Here is a 20,991-nt window from a genome sequence, read left to right on the forward strand (position 1 = left end):
CAAAGCTAATCCATTAGCTGTGATTATATTCCCCTCACGTATTAGTCAATTACAAGTGCTTATCAAACATGCATAACAACTGAATTATTCATTTAGACAGTAACCTATGAAGGGAAAAGCAGCATCTCAATTGTAACTTTTTACAAATAGTAAAATGGTATCAACTGCAGATATACGACAGCTTTTGGTCGTCTTGTTTATGTAATAATTACAAATTAGGCACTTATGCTCTCTTGCGAAAAGAAAAGAAAGAAAAGGCACTTTAGGGCCTTAATTAACATTTTCAATTACTCTTACGCTGCTGTTGTCACACTTGAATGCACAATAAAGTGTTGTTATCAGCAGCATTGTTAGATTAAAAGCTGCTATAAAACTAATTACACTGTTAATGAAAAGCAAGACATGATTTTAATGAGGACGACACAAGGGACATTTGTATGTATAGAAATTGTTGTGCAACATTTATTGTGCTTCATATTTACATGTATTACAGGCGAGCCACAAGTTCACAAGCTGGTAGACTCTTTATTCCAGTCCTAGCTAAGATTTGGTGTTAGGAAGGGCGTCCACTTTAAAACTTGCACTAAATTAACTTATATGTTGTGGTAACTATGCAAATTATATACATATTTTTTACATTTAAGGATAATAATGCCATAAACTGCATTAGTCTTATATAGCACTGACTTTTTAGGCAGCCAAAGATGGGGCACTATCCTCTCACTCTCCAGTCACACAAACTAGTGGCTCTGAAGTTACATCTGCTTTGTATAGAAGGCAGATGTAATAGCGATATGGCTGTCATTCTGTGCCAATGGCTTCTCCGACCACCACCAACACTTCCCCACAGACTGAAGGGTGCATTGTGAGACTCAAGGGCACAGCTTGTAATTCCAGTGCTGGCGACTCAACCACCACCCTTGAGATTAGTGAGCGAGCGTCTCTTGGAAGCCTGCGGTAAATACAGGCAAACAGTTGTACAAGCCGTGACTTAATGCCAGATGACTGTTTCTCATGCAAACAGTGACTTCACGTTGCGTCACGGACAATCACAGCTGCGAGGGGAGAGGGGCTGCACTCATCATCAGCACTGCTCGAAGCCGGCCATCAGAGACAGCGCCAAGGACTCCACTGTTCAAGAGGGAACAATCAGTCATAGGTCAGCAAGTACAGCAAGTACATCACTCATAATGCATTACACTCATAAAGCAAAACATTATGACCATGGTCCAAACCATGAAGCTCTGTATTTCACTTTAATCTAAACCAGCATCAACTTCTTCAGCAAGTTGAGCTTCAAAACCTGGATTAATTGGAACAAACAGACCAGCCTTCGCCTCCATTTCAAGGTCTATCAGTTCTTTCCAGTTTTGATAAGAGACTGACCATTATGGAGTAGGAATTACCCCACAAGAGCAGCCTCTTCCGAGATCCCATTAAACCTTCTCAAACTGTGTTTCTGAAAATGTGGTAACATCGGTGGTACTGCTTCCGGTGTTGAAGCTGGTCTGTTGTTCTTGTATTTGTTTAAATAAATTCAGAAACAATTTTATCTATGTTAGTGACATTCACCATCCTTTGGGTTAATCCTTGTTTTTAGTGGATTCCTATTTTAAACCTTGAATAGTCGTTGCCTGACCTGTCAAACTACATGCTTTTTCATAGATATTTCAAAGACATATAGTCTGGGAGCAGCATGATCTCAACGATTTCCCGGTGGGCGTGATTGACAGACCAATCATTGATCAACCAATCAGAGTAATGCTAGATACGTCGCAGTAACAAGTGTCAGGAAGCCTTTCCAAAAACGTCCTTATTTACGAGGAACGCTTTGAACGCTGTTTCTTGCTCCGGTTTTAGGGATTACATTTTTTTTTCAAATGATTTAAAACAGACGAAAGAGCAGAAGAAAACATCGTATCACTCGCTGTGCACGCCATCTCTATTGTTTTGGTAGAGTGTGGTGACGGCTTCCACCTCTTGGGGGAATGAAGTCCCGCCTCTCGGTGCGTGATTGGACCGATGTGGGTAAAATTGTGAAATGATAGGCTGCGAGAAGCTGTCCAGACGGTTGTTCTTTTAAACAGAAAGGAGGAGTGTCTGGCAGGCCAGGCAAGAATAGTCGTGGACTAGGCCTGGTATAGTCTGGTCCAGAGGTCAAATATTTCTTTACTTGGTGTAGAACGTTTCAGAACTGTCCTGTCCAAAATGTCAACTCATAATGATGATGACTTACATTTATATGTAGCTGCTTCACACATTGCATTATTCATTCACTCCTTATTAAACTTGAGTATTAACAAGAAACTACTATAGCCACAACGACTGAGGGGTCATAATGTTTTGGCCGATCAATTTATAGTCGATTTACTCACAATGAGGGAAGGATCCACGACACACAGCTTTGTTCAGGATGGTCACCAGGAACATGTGACAGTTTTTGAAGTCTGACTCCATCTTGTCTATGGACTCAATCCTGAAACCGAAAGGCAGCCATGCTAAATATAACCTGGGACGAAAATATATAATTTTCAACAGGTGGTCTTACTTCCAGGCTCCAAACCCAGCTTGCCATCGGTCAGAAAAGATGAGAACGAGATTGAGGACTTTCATTATAGCTTCCTTTACAAAACTGACCTGGACCAATGAACAAAAAGTGTTAACTCTTACATGCATAGGCTACCCCCCAAAAATATTATACAATACAAAACAAATAAACAGAACCTTCTCTCTCAGCAAACAGCGATCATGAATTGTTGCTAAATATTTGTAATGGATCTTAATGAGTTGGTCCAGGTCTTTTGCTTCCTGCACTTGATGTTGAAACTCTAGCCCAGTGCTATGTAGGATCTGGCATGGCAAAACAAAATGAATAGTATTAATAGTATAGTATTTGTATTTGTGTATGATTGTGTTAAATTTTGAAGCTATTATCTACCCTGGTCATGATGTAGTTGTGGAGGCTGTTGACGAAGTGCATTAGTTTGACTCGAAGCAGGCACATTCTGTGGATCTGCTGATTCACCGGGTCTTTGAGCTTCACCTCCTCAGACGCGACTCCCTCTACTTGTTTGGCCACGTCCGTGAAATCTCGGGGGAAACAAACAAATATAGCAGATTTTAATCACACGAATTTATTAAAATGTATGCAAATCTCAGATATTCCGCTTACTGCTAAATCTGAGGGTGTCTAAGCTGTATTTGGCCCATTTGATTTGCAGCAGCAGCAGGAACACTTGATTGTAGATCTTCTGACACTCGGAGCTGATCACAATGTCAACAGGCCACGGGACCTACACAAAACAAATATAATTAAATATGTATGAGAAAATGTAAAGAAAATTTTAGCTATAGCAAGATACAATTATAATCTTACTTTGTAGCTGAGTGTAAGGACTTCCAGGTTATTGACAGGATGTTTTTTTCTTGCAGGATCAATGGGTTCCAAAAATATCGACAACCTATATAAGATAAACATATTAATGGTTTTAAAAATGATCTTAGTTTAAATGACTATTGTTGATAGTACAGTATAGTGTAGATGCAGTACCTGCTGCTGTCCTCAGGGTAGCGCTGCCCCACTGCTTCTTGCAGCTGCACACTGAGGAAAGAGGGCTGTTGCCAACTCTCCTTCTCCTGCACTTTGTCAAATATTGCTGTATAGAAATCGTACATGGTGTCTCCCGCCTCCAGTAGGAAGTAGTTCCTCATGGCCTGGAGATATTCCAGCAGCCTATGGACATCAGCGCACAGGAATGTGACAAATGATCCACATAATACAGAGCCATATTGTCTCTAAATGAAGTGATGAAAGACAGACATACTTGTAATCTTTCTTCAGGGTTTTCATGAGGTTCCCACAGCAGTCGATGTACCTCCTCTGGATGTGAGGATAGAGGCAGGAGCGCAGCGTGAGCTCAAAGGTCTGACAAGTCACAGACTGAGACGAACGGTCCACATTAAAATCTCCACCAGAGAAACGCTCATGAAAGTCATTCTGCTCCAGATACAGCCTGAGTCAAACAATAGACATTCAGTATTATAGTCATTTAAATCAAAGCCTTTGTCCACCTCTATAATAATAATGATAATAATGACAATATTAAAACGGATGCTGTGTTTATTTTGAACCTTGCGAAGTTGATGGCGAGTAGTGGGTCATGAACGTCGTCGATCTCCAGGTGTTGGGCCATGATGGACTGCATTTTAACCAGGCTCCTGTTCGTGGCCTGTTGCTCAGTCACTGCGTCTGTGGGAGTTTGCTCCTGGCTGCAGAGGCGAGACTGCACCGACTCCAAAAACAGAGTGTATAAGCTCTTTCTCTCTGCATCTATAATGTTACAACAAAGGATCAAGTTAGTTTAACATCAATATTTCATTCCAAAAGGTGTCAAACTGTGCACAAACCTCTGGACGACCTCTCCGACTGCTCCAAGTCCTTGCAGTCCAGGTTTTTCAGCAGCTGCATGGACTTCCCGGCCATGATGATCTGCTTCAGCACTGGTTTGAGAAAAGACACCATGGTGAGCTGCCTGCTGCCGAGGCCCTGTTCGCCTCCGGAGCTGCCACTGGCCGAGTCGTTCTGTTTCTCCTCATTCTCTACGGCCTCAGAGACGCTGTACAGGGTGTAAGTAGCGTACCAGAAATCCCTGTGGTTCACCGGGACATCCTTGTTCCTGGATAAATACAAGTGTTTAATCCCAATTTTGAGATGACTGTGTATCATCAAACAGTTTTGTGTTAGTCAGATGGAGGCGATAGGGTGGTGTAGTTGGACAAAGATATTGATCCTAATCCATATGAGTGTGACGGCACATTATACATAATAATTAATAGGAATTTATAGTTCACAACTATGTCTTTAGGTATGTTACAAGACTGTGAAAATTGTAAAGAACTGAAGGAAACAGGCGGTCAAACAACTAAATTAGTTAATGTTTGGCAATTCACTGTTGCTATGGGACTCGTATCCTTCTTTGCACCATGAGTTATGAGATAATAATTAAAATTGAATACATTTTGACTTCTATATAATATTTCCTCGCACCTTTGAATGATGAACTCTTTGGCTGGGTCAAACAGGTGTCCGTGCACTATCCACTCATCCACAATCTCCAGATATGGTCTAACCGTCTCTGTCCACAGTGAAAACAGCAGAGCCACCTAAAGTAAAGAAAAAAAACAGGAACTAAGACACACTGAGTCATTTCCGAAAACAGAAATGCTACTTATAACCAAAGACAAACTCACGGCTTGTTCTGAAGCTTCCCCCACACTGTCGTACTCCAGGATGGCCTTGTACAGAGTGTTGAGGAGATGGGACGCCCGGACCACGTTAGGGGTGTGAGGGGGCACCTCTGCCACACCTGTGCAGAATACTTTGTGCAATACTTTGATCTGGGCCAGGTGAGGACTGAGGCGCTCCAAGACAGCAGAGAGGGTGATTGTTTCATCTGCAAAAAGAGGACAAAGCATTCAATGTTGAAGCATGAATTAGCATCCCCTCCTTCGTCCAGCCATTTCAGCTACAAATCACCCCCCTTTACCACCACAGCGGCAGAACCAAGAGCTCCTCGGCCTCCTTGTAGCGGCTCTTTGTCCCACTGGTACAACAATGAGTTTACCAAACTGGGAGCAGGCACGACCAAAATACGTAAATTGTAAAAAAAAAAAAAAAAAAACTGTCTGTTGTGAAATACTTCGAGAGCATAATGTAAACTCAGATCGATCTGTCCTCAGCGCCGCCGTCATTCCTCCCCGTCAGGCACTGGGTCGACACATCAGCCCAGCCCTGTTCTCATAGTTTATGTGTCTGTGCGCCGCTCTCATTTATCAGCCCTAGTTTATGTGCCTGTTTTCCGCTCTCATTCATCAGCCCGCTTTCGGTGAATGAAAGCATAGATGCAACGTATCTTTATGAGTAAACAGGGAATATATCATTCATAAACTTATTGGGACTGGAGGCGGTGTTAAATGACACAGCGCAGAGTGAGGAGAGTGACGGTGCTGAGTGAGGAGATGACATGAGTGTGGTGAAGCAGGGGCGGAGCTGGTGTCCCATTTACAGTGTTAGAATTTATGAGTTTTGTAGATTGCAGTATCAGTGCAAGCAGCAAAATATATTACACCTCAAATGCAATCAGAATGCTGGAAGTGGCATTTTATTACTAAAAACAAAACATAATTAATACTTTTTTATAATTATTGGGAATTTTCTTGTATATTCTAAACAGAACAACAATACTATTATTCAGTTTGTTGGGTTGTTTGAATGTTAAAACTATTGTGGCTCTTTGAGACTTTCATTTGGTTTGAAATGGTCCAAAATGGCTCTTTGGATGTTGAAGGTTGCAGATCCCTGCCCTGTACCATCACTAACTAATTGTATTATTTATTGTAATCGATTCATTAAAAAACTATGAAAATCTTTTCTTTATGAATCAAGATTTTGAACTAAATATACAAAAACATTTAGTTTGAACTTGGACAAGCCTGGTTTTACTATACCCTCGTACTTATTTCATTTCGTACAATGGTCTGGATCTTCACAATTGAGCTCCATGATCAGGTGGGAGGGGTGAACTCCTTTGAAACAATTGGATCTGATTTTCGCTAGTGTTTGGTCGTGACAAATGTAATGCGCCCGAGTGAGTGAAGCAGTGATCATAACTCTATCATGACTCTATCATAACTCTATCATCACTCTATCATAACTCTATCATCACTCTATCATAGCTCTATCATAACTCTATCATAGCTCTATCATAACTCTATCATAGCTCTATCATAACTCTATCATAACTCTATCATAGCTCTATCATGACTCTATCATAACTCTATCATCACTCTATCATAGCTCTATCATAACTCTATCATAACTCTATCATAGCTCTATCATAACTCTATCATAACTCTATCATAACTCAATCATGACTCGATCATAATTCTATCATAACTCTATCATAGATCTATCATAATTCTATCATAACTCTATCATAACTCTATCATGACTCTATCATAATTCTATCATAACTCTATCATAACTCTATCATAACTCTATCATAACTCTATCATAGCTCTATCATAACTCTATCATAACTCTATCATAACTCAATCATGACTCGATCATAATTCTATCATAACTCTATCATAGATCTATCATAATTCTATCATAACTCTATCATAACTCTATCATAACTCTATCATGACTCTATCATGACTCTATCATGACTCTATCATAACTCTATCATAACTCTATCATAACTCTATCATAACTATCATAACTCTATCATAGCTCTATCATAACTCTATCATAACTCAATCATGACTCTATCATAACTCTATCATAACTCAATCATGACTCTATCATAACTCTATCATAACTCAATCATGACTCTATCATAATTCTATCATAACTCTATCATAGATCTATCATAATTCTATCATAACTCTATCATAACTCTATTATAACTCTTGGGGTCATTTCTTGCACATTCCAAGGCTTCAGTTTTAGTTTCTGGATATTTGGGAGCCGAGCCAGAACAGATTGAAGAGCTTCCATTACTTTCGTATCTGCCGCCATTGCCAAACTATGACCAGCAAATGCGGTGCAAATGCTTGACGTCACCTACAAGCCCCGCCTCCGCCGCTCTCTGAATGGTCGGTTGAAGATCAACCAATGTAACGCGGCCACTGAAATCAGACCCAGACGTACGTGTACTGAAATTATAATTGACCAGAGTTTACGGGTGGCTAAGGCCAGGCTAGACTTGGACCAGTATTAAAAAAACATCATGAAGCATAACTTTTGTTGGGACAAAAAGTGAACTTGGTTTGAGTTGCATCACTTTCACAAATTATTTTCCAGTGACTCACCATCGCAGACGATTTCTCTCTCTATCGTCGTGAGCTCCTCCTTGAAGCTGGTGAAGTATTTGTTGAGGGCCCAAACAAAGGCCTGGTACGTCCTGAAGGGAGGGTCTGAGCCCTTTTTGGAGGAAGATCCAGGGGGACCGGGCTCTGAGCTATACCCCGTAACTTCATCTATGAACTTCTGCAGTCGGCACACAGCCTGGCCATAGACGGCTATGTGCTCCAGAATTGAACGCAGGCAGTTCTGCAAAAGCAAGGATATGACAAAGACATTTTTTTATAATCTTGTGAAAGTGTTATTAGTTCATTGCAATATACAAAAGAGACCGTGATATCATGTGGCAAAACCTCTTTGATCTTTGAATAGATGCATTATTTTGTGTAAAGAACATAAAAACATTGGTCACAGCTCTTTTGAACAGTACTGTAGAGAAAGTGTAACTTACGCCGGTTAGATGCGTTACCACCACATTGTTGCGCACTGATACTTTTCCATCTTGGGTTTGAAAAATAAAGAGCTTCTTTACCCCAGAAAACAGCCTGAAACAAAAAATAACCACGGTGAATGCAACTTACACAGCTCAATTGTTAGATCTCCTCACATTAAAGCAAAGATATGAAGAGGCCTTAGTAGTTCACACGATGATGAAAACATTTGAGAAAAGCACGCGAGGGTAAGATTTAAAAAAAATGTAAATTTCTCACAACGGACTCATTGAACATCAACTGCGTGATTACGTCTTACCATAATGTTTCCCGAATTACTTGTGTCTCAGTGACAAAGGTCTTTTCTTCTGGGAGATACAAAGGGTCAGTGTTGTACAAGTGCTGGTCCCTACAAGACAGAAAGGTTGTTAACATTTCAAATCAGTGCAAAAGTTTAAAGATGTACTGCAGTATATTACAAGGCAAAAGCATCCGGAGAATGTTTGCCATTATAAACACTCATTGCTCAGAAAATGTGTGATTGAAAGTACCACACACAAAAGATGTCATCAGAATAAAAAGTTAAGTACAAGTTTAAAGGGGCTAGATGCAAGTTTGCCATTTTATACTCACTACTGCCACCTCAGGTCATACGTGTAACTGCACCTTCTATATGAAGCTCATGCATGACGGCACTTCGGACCCGCAGTAACACCTTTTTGAGTGACAGTGCAGGATTTTAGAGGCAGTTGTGGTGAACAGGTCTGAGCTCATTCTACACATAAGGACATTGCGTGCGAGTGTAGGATTCCCCAGAGTGAATCAGCACTCCGCAGCTCCGCTTTCTCCAGTGTGGCCATCAAACAGTGGAATATGTTGCCAACAGAGCTGACCACATGTGTAAATTTTAACACTTTTTCACACCAGGCTAAAAAATGGCTTATTTTAAAACAAACTTGTCCCCATAATGTCCTGTAATTGGTGTGTATGCAAGAGTGTGCAAATTAATGCTTTGGAATGAATGAAGTATGTGTTGATTTAAATGCTGTTTTGGGGGAAATGTATTATTCTGTATTAATATTTTTATGACTTTGTCTGTTGACATCAGTCTGCCCAGGGACTACAGGTGGAAATTAGCACAAGTGCTACAACCTGGTACAATGCATCTCTCCTTTTTGAGGTTAATGTATATTGTACACTGTCCCAGTTCAAATAAATAAATAAACTAACTAAACTAAACCTGCTGGAACATGTAGGGGAAGGAAAATGCTTAATTTTAACATTTTTAAACTCTGTATAGTCCCTTTAAGTTGGGCATTTTTTACATTAATATTTCATTATTTTGTGTTCTTTGGAAAGTGATATAAAAGTACACAAATCTGTGGGCAACCTGAACTTAATCTATTTCAGTAAAATTCAAAGTCTTACCAGAAATTGAGAAGGTTGGAGTGTAGGTGCAAGCTGTGAGGGAAGCGAGAGGCATTTGGTAACCAGTATGGCGTCACAACGTGCTGCTCAAGCCAAGCCCGAGCATCTGGTTCTCCCACTGGATGAAAAGATACACTATTATAATCAAAACTACCAAGTGGGCTCTTTATGTCAAAATACCAGTCATGAGACATCTCGTACCTGCCCAGGAAACTGGTACAGGCTTCTCATTTTCATTGTCTTGGTCTTCTTGGGGTGTCCTGTCCAGCTGTATCCCAGAATCCTCTCTGCTGATTGGCCGCTGGCTGTCTTCATCTTCACTGTCTTCTTCAGACCATTCCTATGACACAAAAAAAAAACCAAAAAATCAATTGGAAACTATTACTTATCTTGGCACATTAAGTATATAATTCACTCACTGGGGTGTCCGGATACGGTCCAATGTCCAAATCCTCTCCCTCCATCAGATATTTTCCCCAGTCAAAGGTGTCTTTTTGCTCTGCATCATTTCCACATAATTTTTAACTTGAACATGTAAGCATTTTTTTTTACATTTTAACCAACCGTAAGTAAAACATTTGCTCACCTGCTTCTTTTAGCCGGAGTCTCTCAGTAAAGTCTGTGTTTGAAGGAGACCCCGACAGAATGAGCAGCAGGGACAGAATGCTAAAATGTGCATCGGTCTGAAAGAAAAAGTCACAATTCAAAAGTAAAATAAATATGCCTAAGATTTGTAAAATAAATATTGACTTGATCTTTGATCTTTGAAATGCACCTTGGTTCCTTCTGTGTTTGGTAAAGGGGCATTTAGGAACTCTTCAGTCATTTTCATCCAGCTCTGAGCTTTACTCAAGTCAGAGTGGACCATAAGCTTCTCGTGGATTCTTCAAACACATAAAGAGAGAAAGCAAAAGTATGAACATGAAGAATGTTGCTTTTTCAAGTGCAATTTTGTTAAAACGTGATTCATCAAGTGAAAAACTCTGTAGTCACTTAACTTGAAATGTATTGCTGCTAATTGACTGTGCATATCATATTCAACCATAGTCATATTCTCTAGGGTTGGGACAAAATATCGGATTGGATTTGGATCGCAATACTTTGTGCTGCAACACCAAGTATCGCTACTTTTTCAAGTATTGCAATACTTTCACTGCTTGTGTTTGGAGGCATTGTTTTCCATTAACGGCACTTTGTTACATTTTCTGTTAATGCACTTTCTGATCTTAACACTTCAAAAACTGTCAAATGGCATTGGGTTTACAAGCTTTGGTCACATGACTGTTTTCTTTTTACAAATTTTAAGGTAAACATATTACAAATCATAATTACTTATTGTATCGCAATACGTATCGGAACGGCCCCGAGTATCGTGATATGTATCGGATCGTGACAAAAGTGGATTATCCCAGCCCTAATTATTCTCTATTTGCTTTCTTCCTCTTATTATATAGATAATGTCCAAAGTTTTTACTTCTTATATAAGTGTTTAACATATGTAGGTGAGGATGTATTCTGAATTGTAAACTAGATTTGTATATTTGTTGTATCTCATATTCTTTGTTACTTGCTTACCATTGTCATTTTTTCCACTTAAAGCTGGCCTTGTTGCACAGTTTCCCCATTATGGGACAAATACAGGGGTAAATAAAGGGCAACTTAACTTATTTTATCATTACATGAAAACAGCACATAGACAGATAACCAGAGGTGGGTAGAGTTAAAATAATTTCACTACTTTCAAGTACATGTAAAGAGTAGTGGCCCAGATATTTACTCAAGCAAGAGCAAAAAAGTAGTTGGAGAAAATGTTACTTGAGCACTGTGAGTACTGAGAAACTCTTTCAGCGTAAAAGTTGGATTTATGTTTCAGTTGTGAAAAAAAAGATGAGAAACAACACATGAGCTCCTGTACTTGAGTAAATGTAACTGAGTACTACACACCTATGAAGAAAACCATTAGCCAGTTTAGTTATCACAATGTAATAGCAAGATTATATAATACACTGGCATTTCCCCTGACAATAACACGTAGATTTACAAATTATGCCTTACCCATTAATGCTCCGCTGCACTTTGTGGCTGTCCACGTCCAGAAAGTGATGAAACCTGTCAAAACATTGTCATTAGCATCACATAGCAGCAACTAGTGCACTTAGCAGCTAACAAGCTAGCTTTCGTCTTGGAAGCAAAATAAAGGAACTTACTTGAAATTGGACCAGGCAAATTTAAGTGCAAGTTGAAAATTCTGATCGTCTTCATCTTCTATCCCCGTCATGTGTGAGATCAGCCTCTTGGTTTCCCTCTCTGTCTCCTTCTCAAAGGTGCTCCAGTGTGCCATAGTGATGCTGTTGACAGAGGCTGCTGCTGCTGAGGACTTTACGTTTGTCTACATTTGACTGCGTTGTTGTTGTTGGCTAACTTTGCAGCGTGGGAATGTAAAAGGTCGTTCAAATCTGAAAGGAAAAGCCATAGCGTTGAAAGATCGCGATTTGCCTGGTCGTTAACTTCATATGTTTTTGCATTGTCGCGCTGCATGTACGTGGGAACAACACTGCGCATGCGCGACTGTCCAGAGATCGTTTACCAGAGGAGATCACCAAATTACACGTGCAGGCGAGCAGGCTGGCGAGTTAAACTTGATCTTTTTTAATATAGTCGTAGAATAAATGTAGTTTTGCCCTTTATTACAATATAACAACACACATTTGTGGAGTAAAAGATCATCAATCGTGAGCATTCAGGTTTGTTGTTGTTATTTACATTACCATGAAAGTTGTGAAACGGTCATACAAACTCATCCCTGAGCGTCATTCCCTCTATCATTGGTTGTTGTTAACAAAAAAATAGAAAGAAAATAATAAATATGTGAGTCTGAATAATCACTGAACCACAGTCCATCAATCACTGCACACTCAGACAATCTCTCACTGCAAAATAATATCTGGTAGACAAGAATAATCACATTAATAGCAAAACGTGACAATAAAGTAATTAATAAAATAGCGCTCTTTTTACCTCTTCATCACACCGATGCACTGTCCGTTAATCAAAAATCAATTTAGATGTTTATTGTGATCGGGGCGTGGTCAGTCGCCCTCCGCGCGCACACTCTAGCCTTCTCTCCCTATGGTCTCTCTCGCATAACTTTGGAGAGCATCACACACCGCGGACCGTCGTCTCAGAGCAGCAGCTACAGCCACGGCCCCTCACGGCGAGTGGAGATGAAGAGGAGGGTGCATAAGAAATATCTGATATTAATTCTAGCGTACTCGGGTTTACTTCTGCTGGTGCCATACGTGCTCGACTACCGGGACAAATCTGTTGAACACGGCAGACACGGACTGCCGCAGCAACAGTCGAGATGCCCAGACTTGGAGAACGCAGTGGCGATGCTGTGGGATAATAGCGGCGTGAACGGGAGCGACGCGTCGGCCACTGAGCCCGCATGGAACAGGAGCCACTCTCGGATACACATCTACCTCCATGCCACCTGGAGAACTGGTTCATCTTTTCTGGGGGAGCTTTTCAACCAGCACCCCGACGTTTTCTACCTGTACGAGCCGATGTGGCACATCTGGCAGGCGCTGTACCCGGGGGACGCGGGGAGCCTTCAGGGCGCAGTGAGGGACATGTTGAACGCGCTGTATCGCTGCGACTTCTCGGTGCTCAAACTTTACGCGGGCACGCAGAACATCAGCACGTCCTTTATCTTTGGGTGGAAGATGAACAAAGTGATCTGCTCAGAGCCGCTCTGTGACGCACACAAGCGACACGAAGTTGGGTTAGTGAGACAGGACCTGTGCTCGAAGTGCCAAAAGAGGGACATCCGTGAGCTGGAGAAAGAGTGCAAGAAGTATCCGGTGATGGTTATCAAAGGGGTGCGCGTGTTGGACCTGAGCACGCTCGTGCCTTTGGTGAAAGACCCAGCCGTAAATCTCCAAATTGTGCAACTCTTCAGGGACCCCAGAGCAGTGCACAACTCCCGGCTCAAGTCCAAGCAGGCCCTGGTGAAAGAGAGCATCCAGGTGGCCTTTTATTCTGTGTTGAGTGGCGTGAAGTGGGCTTTTAAAACTAGAGGCAATGCTTAAATCCGGTTCCTTATTTTATGTAGGCTAGTGGAGAAAGAAATGCCCCAGGACAAGGCACTGTAGGGACTTGGCATCTGTGGCACCGTGTGCAAGAAGACAATAGCATTAAGTGCGGGGGGAATGTGAAGATGTAGCCATTGAATGACAATAGGAAGTGAATGGTATAGTTCTCACACCTAGTTCAGAGCCAGTTTACAGCAGTTAAATGATACTTGCAAGTTCAGCCCTATGTGTCCTCCTGTTATTAATCATTACCATTTGTACTTCATGGTGGCCTATAAAAAAAAGAAGAAGCACATTTATTAACACTTCTAAAATGAGTTAAATATTAGGTTTTAGACTCGGAGATCAACTCATTTTTTCCTTATTTATTAGAGCACAAGAATTTGAGTTAAGCCAGGGGTGTCCAAACATTTTTCATGGGGGGCCGCATATTGAAGCGTACACGGGGTGAAGGGCCGTAGATCAGTAGTTAGTGCCGCAAAACCTTCGACTAGCAGAGGTTTAAATTGTGCCCCACACCTCTATTTAAGCTTAAAACCTTCATGCCAGCTCTGTCTCACAATAAAATGTTAGTTGTTCGGTTAGAATTGTATAGAATTATTACATTTCAAATAAAAAGGTCCATCTCTGGTGATGTGTACCGATACAGCAAGAGGCCGAGGGCCACCATAAATTGGTCTGAGGGCCGCACTTTGGACACCCCTGAGTTAAGCCAACTAATATTGTTGAATTTATAAAAGGAAAGCATAGCCATTTGTCCGTAGCAGCATACATTGATGAATTTGGATGAATTTCTTATACTGCCTGCATTTTTATGTCATAAGCAGTTGATTTTTTTTTATCTAATTCTAATTTTATGTGCATTAGTTAAAGGAACTATACGGAGTTTAAAAATGTTTAAAAAAATAAGTATTTTCCCTCCCCCTACATGTTCCAGCCATGTCCTAATGTGTAGAATGAGCTCAGACCTGTTCACCACAACTGCTTCTAAAATCCTGCACTCAAAAGGTTGTTTAATATAGAAGGTGCGGTTAAACGTATGGCCTGAGGTGGCAGTAGTGAGTACAACATGGCCAACTTGCATCTAGCCCCTTTAATGATCTCAACATGTAATACAACCACTCCAATAAACTGTACTGTTATTCATTGTGCAGGTGCTGAGGAGTAAGAAGCAAAACGACAAGTACAAGCGTCTCCTGGTGCCGAACAGGGTAAACCGCGCCGAGAGTTACGTGTCCAGCGCGATGGAGCTCATCTGTGACAACTGGCTCAACGACATGTTCCTGGTCACCAACGCCCCTCAGTGGCTAAAACGGAACTACATCAAAATCCGCTACGAGGACCTGGTCATGAACCCGATGGAGGAGCTTCAGAGACTGTATCGTTTCGCCAACCTGTCCACCTCTCCGGCTCTGGATAAGTTTGCCCTGAACATGACGCACGGACAGGGGTATTCCTCGGACAGGCCGTTCCTGATTTCGTCCCGGGATGCGAAAGAGGCCATTTATGCATGGAGGGAGAGGCTGAACGTTGAGCAGATAAGTCAAGTGGAGGCATTTTGCAGCGAAGTGATGAGGCAGCTGGGCTATCCGAAACACAGCGTGGACAAGAAGACGTGAGCCAGCATCAGGTACGGTCGGATAACGTTGTGGCTTATTGTGTTGCTCAGAGCCATTTCTAGATGTTCATGGACTCAATTGGTCAATCAAAAGTCTTCAAAATGACATCCATAACAAGAAAAAGTCACAGGGGAGCAGGGAGTATGCAAAGGTACAGGACCATGTGGCTCACCAAGGATGAACTTTTAGGCTCACAGAAACGTAGGTGGCCAATTTAGCTCACTACTTTTAGTGACTTATGAATTTGACCGTACATAGTGCCGTCTGTTTTGCCTCTAGAAATCACTCTACCGTACTTAAAACCAAACAGGAATTTCCAGAAGTCCAAGGCCGGCTGACCTCAATTGTAGAATGAAACAAGGAGTTTTTCATTAGACTCTCAAAGGAGGAGGAACACAGGGAGCCAAACCAAATTTTGCACAGAGTTTAACAAAACTAGGAGTGGGTGTGTTTATCTAGTGAGTTGTCTCTGTTATTCAGGCCTACACATATTTTTTTTCAACAGCAATAGCAGGACAATAACACAAAAGCCGTAGAATAGAAACATCATTGAAAAACATATGGCTAGAATTGTCAAATGAAGCGCATCCAAATGTGGGCTTGAACAATCCACTCCATGTGCTTCAAAGTAGTAACATTACGTTTTCACGAGTGCAAAATGCATGGACATGGCAGAAGCACACTGCACGTAAAAGTACTCACAAGTTTAAGTACGCAACCAAAAGTCAACCCTCAAAACGGTCTAAAAATATCATTAAGTTACCATCATTCTATTAGATTATACTGTATTAATACCAACCTCACCACACTGTTTTACATATTAGCAAAACATCTGCAGTCTGGCAATAAGTCATTTTTTTCACATGAACAAATCTGAAAACTTTCTTTTTGAAGGAGCAGCTATAGAACAACAAAGTCACGTTTCAAAGCTGCATTCTTGTCATGACAGGATGTTTGTGGTTTATATAGGCCTACCGTGCATGTGCCACATCTTGATTCCGCCCTGAGTTTGATCTACTGACCTGAAGCCCCTTTGCTCTCGTTCACAAACACGCGAAGTAAAAGCCCAAGTATCATCTGCAAAGCATTACGTTCAACACCATTTTACATACCAGACCATCAGGAAACTATTTGAAATTCTTACTCTCAAAATATCAGCCATGAAATAGGAGAGGACATTTTTACAATGTGCAAAAACATACCAGCCCTGTGTAGTGGCCCGTCGGGGACACGCTGTTGCTAGAAAATTAATACCGTAAAATAGGTTAGGGGAGACAATTACTTCACACTTACTGTAACTGTGCCAAGCTTTTATGCAAGATATGTTTTTTAAAAAGAAAAGAGGGTCTGCTTTTCCAAGTGTTTACTTTGTGAAATAGGCTATTGAGTCAATTACTTCAATCAACTTCAATCACAGTCAAGGTGATATTGCAGTTTAAATGGGTTTTATTATCAAATTGCAGACTGTAATTTATACAGCACAATGTATTAGGGCTGGGCAATATGGACTAATAGTCATATCCCGATATATTTTGGTTGAATATCGATATACGATATATATCCCGATATTTTTTCCGCAAAGTGAGAGCTGTGAAATGAAATGTTAAGTCAAAGTCAAAGGCAAATACGAGTAGTTTTATTGAAAACTCACTATAAAATGTAAACATAACAACACTGTATAACAAAGCTCCGTAAGGTGCACATGTAAATAAAAAATCATCTTAAATAAAAATAGCCTAGAAAATAAAATATGGCAATCTTTTCTGAGGGCAGTGTTTATATATAAATAAAGAGATGACAAAATAAAGTGCTCAGTTCAAGATAAACTTTTTAAAAATCCCCTTGTTTCGTTACCTGTTTCGTTTTGGTAACTTAATAGCTTATCTGAATTTGAAATATCCCGATATACGCAATATGGTCTATTTACATATCTCATTTAAGAATATATCGATATATCTTAAACATCGATATATCGCCCAGCCCTACAATGTAAACAAAGTCAGATGCAAAACAGCAAAATATCTTGTTCCATTGTGTGAACCGTCTAAGCCTCAGATCTTTACTTACATGATCTGGAAGACTTGATTCAGTGCATATTTCAGTCTTCTCACAAAAGTTAATGTTTTATATGGGAAAAAAGTTCATATTTGTGCGTATTTGATCTTGTAGTTACCCAGCAGCTGTAAGAGTGATCAGCACAGCGTCTTTAGTTTCCATCACAGTGGTCTCGACAACGCTCCAGGATCAATCGTTTTGTAGGTTTTCTAGTGAGAGGGTCCGTCAGGAATGAAAACCCTCCAAACAACTGATCCTGGAGCGTCCTAGAGACCGCTGTGATGGAAAGTAAAGGCGCCATGCTGACCATTCATGCACGCCACTGGGTCACTACAAGGTTACGTTCGCACAAAAATCAACTATTTTTTGCTTCTCGAGTCATTGTAGTGGAAGATCTATGTTTGATTTGTGTTCAACGCAATGGAGAACTGCAGAGGCTTGACCTAAAATAACAAACAGACACTGTCTGTATTTCACTGTTAATAGAGCAGGAAATGTCATAATCTCACGCTGTATTCTACATTTGCTCTTAATGATCTTTTTTTATCTATTATCAAAGCCAGTGGCAAAGTTTTTCCGTCTTATCTCACCTCTTTGAAAACCACACTGTCTCTTGGCCAGGTTGCCGTGGGTGATGGAATTTTTTTTGATGATATAACTGAGAGCAGTGGTTCTCAATAACTGATACGAATCGGGATCATAAAATGAAATGCAAACGGGACTTTTTGGTTGTCTGGTTCAAAGTGGGCCTCGAAGTTACACCAGTTGAGAACCAGAAGTTGAAGCTGTTTTAGCGCATAAATAAAAGTATGGCATTCTTAAAATTGCACCGTAATCATGAGGTTTCTAATTTAGGGCTGGTTTAGTTTTCAATGTGATATCTGACACAGTTTAAATGGAAAGTAAAAGGAATTTAACTTGAGTGTGTGAAAATGGCTTGCTAAAACATCAATATTGCGTTTGTTTTTTGTGAGTCACGTGACAATAACGCCACCCGCTGCGCCGCCGCCATTTTGGATGATGCTTCTCATGCAAATGATGTCAAGCCTAACCTGGATTGAAATCACAACACTACTAAACTTATCTGTCCCGCCTTCCTCGCTTCTTTACTGCCACAGAGAGTCAGCAGGAATTACTACAACCACGGGGTACTGCACAAAATACATCATACATCTTAAAGTGACTATACGGAGTTTAAAAATGTTGAAACTAAGTATTTCCCTCCCCCTACATGTTCCAGCCAAGTCCTAATGTATAGAACGAGCTCACCCTTTCACCACAACTGCCTCTAAAATCCTGCACTGTCACTCAAAAAGCTTTATATAGAAGCTGCAATTACACCTATGACCTGAGGTGGCAGTAGTGAGTATAAAATGGGCAACTTGCATCTAGCCCCTTAAAGCATAAAAATAGCTATTAATTATTTAAGACGTATTTTACTTAAAATGCTAACGGATGATTAGCAACTGTGATAAACTTACAGGTCAAACTTAATGCAATATAAAAGTCTTCTGGGGACTGAAAGATGTCGTGTCAATGTTTGAAACATTCATTGTGTGTGAAAGTGCTGCTGGTTAAAAAGGCAATGTGTTTGATTATGTCATTTCAGACTTACTTTTAGAGATAGATAGCGACCCGTTTTTAGTTAAGTTTAGTTTATTAGTCTTTATTTATTCCCTATGTGGATACATACTGAAACAAATTTTAAAAAAAACATTATAATCAAAAAAGGAGTAGGTAGAAGGAAAACGTATGTTTCCTACCCCTTTTTACAGTTTTTATTTATTCATGTTTTCTTTTACAGCTTTCAAAGTTGCATTTGCTTCGATGAATGTTTGTCTTTTCAAGTCATTGAAGTTAAATAGACCTTACATTGACATCAGATGTAATTTTCTTAATCATATTAACACTCTTATTATGAGCATATTTTAAAGGCACATTAAACATGCCTATCATGCGCTATAATCTTGTTACTCTCTTATTGTCTTGTTGCCACTTCTACTGTTGTAATATTTTATTTGTTTTGTTAATTGTTGCCTTCTTTAAGTCCATGGAAAGCTGTCTGTCATCCTCCAGTATGACTGACCTGCGTTACCATATAGATCAGCTGAGAAACATCCATTTTAATAAACCGATATTTGGCAATAAACTCTTTTTTTAAATTAATTGTAGGTATAAAGTTATCCAGATCTAATCAGATGCTTAAATACAACCATTTGTGTTTAGATAATACAGGAATTTTTGTGCTTGCAGCCCACGGGACACCCAAAAAAACTGAATTACTGGCTTTCATGAGTTCCCGTGTAGTCATGGGGGTTGGACAGTCAAAAATATCTTTGCCCTGTAAAGCCTGAGTGATCTGAACTTTTAATAGAGGGTGCATTGTGCTACTCTTGGCCCGAGTGAGAAGGGGGTCATTGACAGCGATTCGTGATGGGACAGTCCTGGCAGCCTGTCACCATCGGCTCTGCCTGAAGGGGCCGGTGCTACGGGTCGTCGAGAAGGACACAAAGAGTCAATGTGTCAAAGTGGAAAAAGAAGATTTATTCTTAAAACAACAAAGTAGGAGCTAAAATTACAGGAGGTCGAACTAAAGTGCCTAAAAGGAATCCGCTGAAGCGAAGAGAGCTCTAACAAAAAATGAAAGTCAAGGCTAAATCAACTTGTCTGAACATTTTTAGCGTTACTTTTAATTGCACATGTTGTCCTCCTCCTCCTCTGCCCTGTATCTACTGTTAATCCTATTCATTGTCTGTGTCGTCCATATGTGTGATTTAGCTTGAACCCTATTGCTAAGAGCTTTACTACATGTAATCCTGTCCCGCACTTCCTTCATCCGTGCACCCTATTAACATCTCTTTTCTTTGCTTTTCTTCACAGGGATCTGATGTTCGGGAAAACTATGGGCGAAATATGAAAACAAAGCATCTGGAATGTGCTCGTCTGGGAAGCATGTTTCGGAGAGTCGGACCAGAGGGTTTGGACAGAAGTTCATTTTTCAGTATTTAACTTGGAGGGTAATGTGGCTGGCACAGAAGAAGAAATAGGGGCTGCTTTTTTGCCGCCGCTCCCGGGTCTGCCCCTGCCCTTCTGTCCTTTTAGTAGCACTAATCCCTTTTTAAATCCAATGCGATGGAGGCCAGGAAAAACCCGGTATGGATTTTCCGGAAACAGACCCGGACCACTGATCCGTCCAAAATGGAGCAACTGTGGTAGCACTGCTGGCATTACTGGATTCACTAATAAAGGGGCGTGCAGCTTTTCACAATTCATCATTTTAGGGGGAAACATTCTGCTTGTGATTCTATTGGTTACATTTATTGGCTTACGCATCAGTTGCTACATTTTTTTTGTCTCCCCTTTTTTTCCACCTCTTCAGTGAAACCGCACACTCTTATCTTGAAAAGATAGTCCTTCGTTTTAAAATGTCTGTAATTTAAAGTGCATTTGGCACATTAGATACAATTTTAATCGGAAAACACAGTTCATACAATTAT

At 40.5% G+C, this 20,991-nt stretch overlaps 2 protein-coding genes across 2 annotated transcripts; one reads left to right on the forward strand and one right to left on the reverse strand.

The window, feature by feature from the left end:
• Nucleotides 1-694: 694 nt before the first annotated feature.
• Nucleotides 695-12,295, reverse strand: tubgcp5 (tubulin gamma complex component 5). Its single transcript, XM_079574451.1, has 23 exons — nucleotides 11,934-12,295; nucleotides 11,782-11,835; nucleotides 10,502-10,610; nucleotides 10,313-10,409; nucleotides 10,146-10,225; nucleotides 9,928-10,066; nucleotides 9,727-9,844; nucleotides 8,618-8,707; nucleotides 8,319-8,412; nucleotides 7,876-8,116; nucleotides 5,251-5,453; nucleotides 5,048-5,163; nucleotides 4,408-4,676; nucleotides 4,132-4,330; nucleotides 3,825-4,013; nucleotides 3,551-3,733; nucleotides 3,377-3,461; nucleotides 3,173-3,293; nucleotides 2,939-3,090; nucleotides 2,725-2,850; nucleotides 2,549-2,637; nucleotides 2,376-2,476; nucleotides 695-1,131 (listed from the first exon to the last, which is right to left on the reverse strand). The coding sequence occupies exons 1-23, from the start codon at nucleotides 12,065-12,067 to the stop codon at nucleotides 1,085-1,087; spliced, it is 3,036 nt and encodes a 1,011-aa protein (XP_079430577.1). The 5' UTR covers nucleotides 12,068-12,295; the 3' UTR covers nucleotides 695-1,084.
• A 561-nt stretch (nucleotides 12,296-12,856) lies between these two features.
• chst7 (carbohydrate (N-acetylglucosamine 6-O) sulfotransferase 7) lies at nucleotides 12,857-20,773 on the forward strand. The gene is made up of 3 exons (XM_079574430.1): nucleotides 12,857-13,754; nucleotides 14,975-15,450; nucleotides 20,375-20,773. Exons 1-2 carry the CDS (start codon nucleotides 12,951-12,953, stop codon nucleotides 15,437-15,439), a joined length of 1,269 nt encoding a protein of 422 aa, XP_079430556.1. The 5' UTR covers nucleotides 12,857-12,950; the 3' UTR covers nucleotides 15,440-15,450; nucleotides 20,375-20,773.
• The last annotated feature ends 218 nt before the right edge of the window (nucleotides 20,774-20,991 follow it).

Source organism: Gobius niger, assembly GCF_951799975.1.
Source record: "Gobius niger genome assembly, chromosome: 17".
Taxonomy (NCBI): Eukaryota; Metazoa; Chordata; class Actinopteri; order Gobiiformes; family Gobiidae; genus Gobius; species Gobius niger.

Excerpts from the sequence above, each read along its gene's own strand:
- tubgcp5 (XM_079574451.1), bottom strand. The coding sequence starts at position 12,067 with ATGGCACACTGGAGCACCTTTGAGAAGGAGACAGAGAGGGAAACCAAG. Across the intron at positions 10,410-10,501 it reads CAAACACAGAAGGAACCAAG|ACCGATGCACATTTTAGCAT; the intron begins GTGCATTTCAAA and ends TTTTTCTTTCAG. Across the intron at positions 8,413-8,617 it reads GTAATTCGGGAAACATTATG|GCTGTTTTCTGGGGTAAAGA; the intron begins GTAAGACGTAAT and ends TTTTTGTTTCAG.
- chst7 (XM_079574430.1), top strand. The coding sequence starts at position 12,951 with ATGAAGAGGAGGGTGCATAAGAAATATCTGATATTAATTCTAGCGTAC. Across the intron at positions 13,755-14,974 it reads TGGTGAAAGAGAGCATCCAG|GTGCTGAGGAGTAAGAAGCA; the intron begins GTGGCCTTTTAT and ends TTCATTGTGCAG.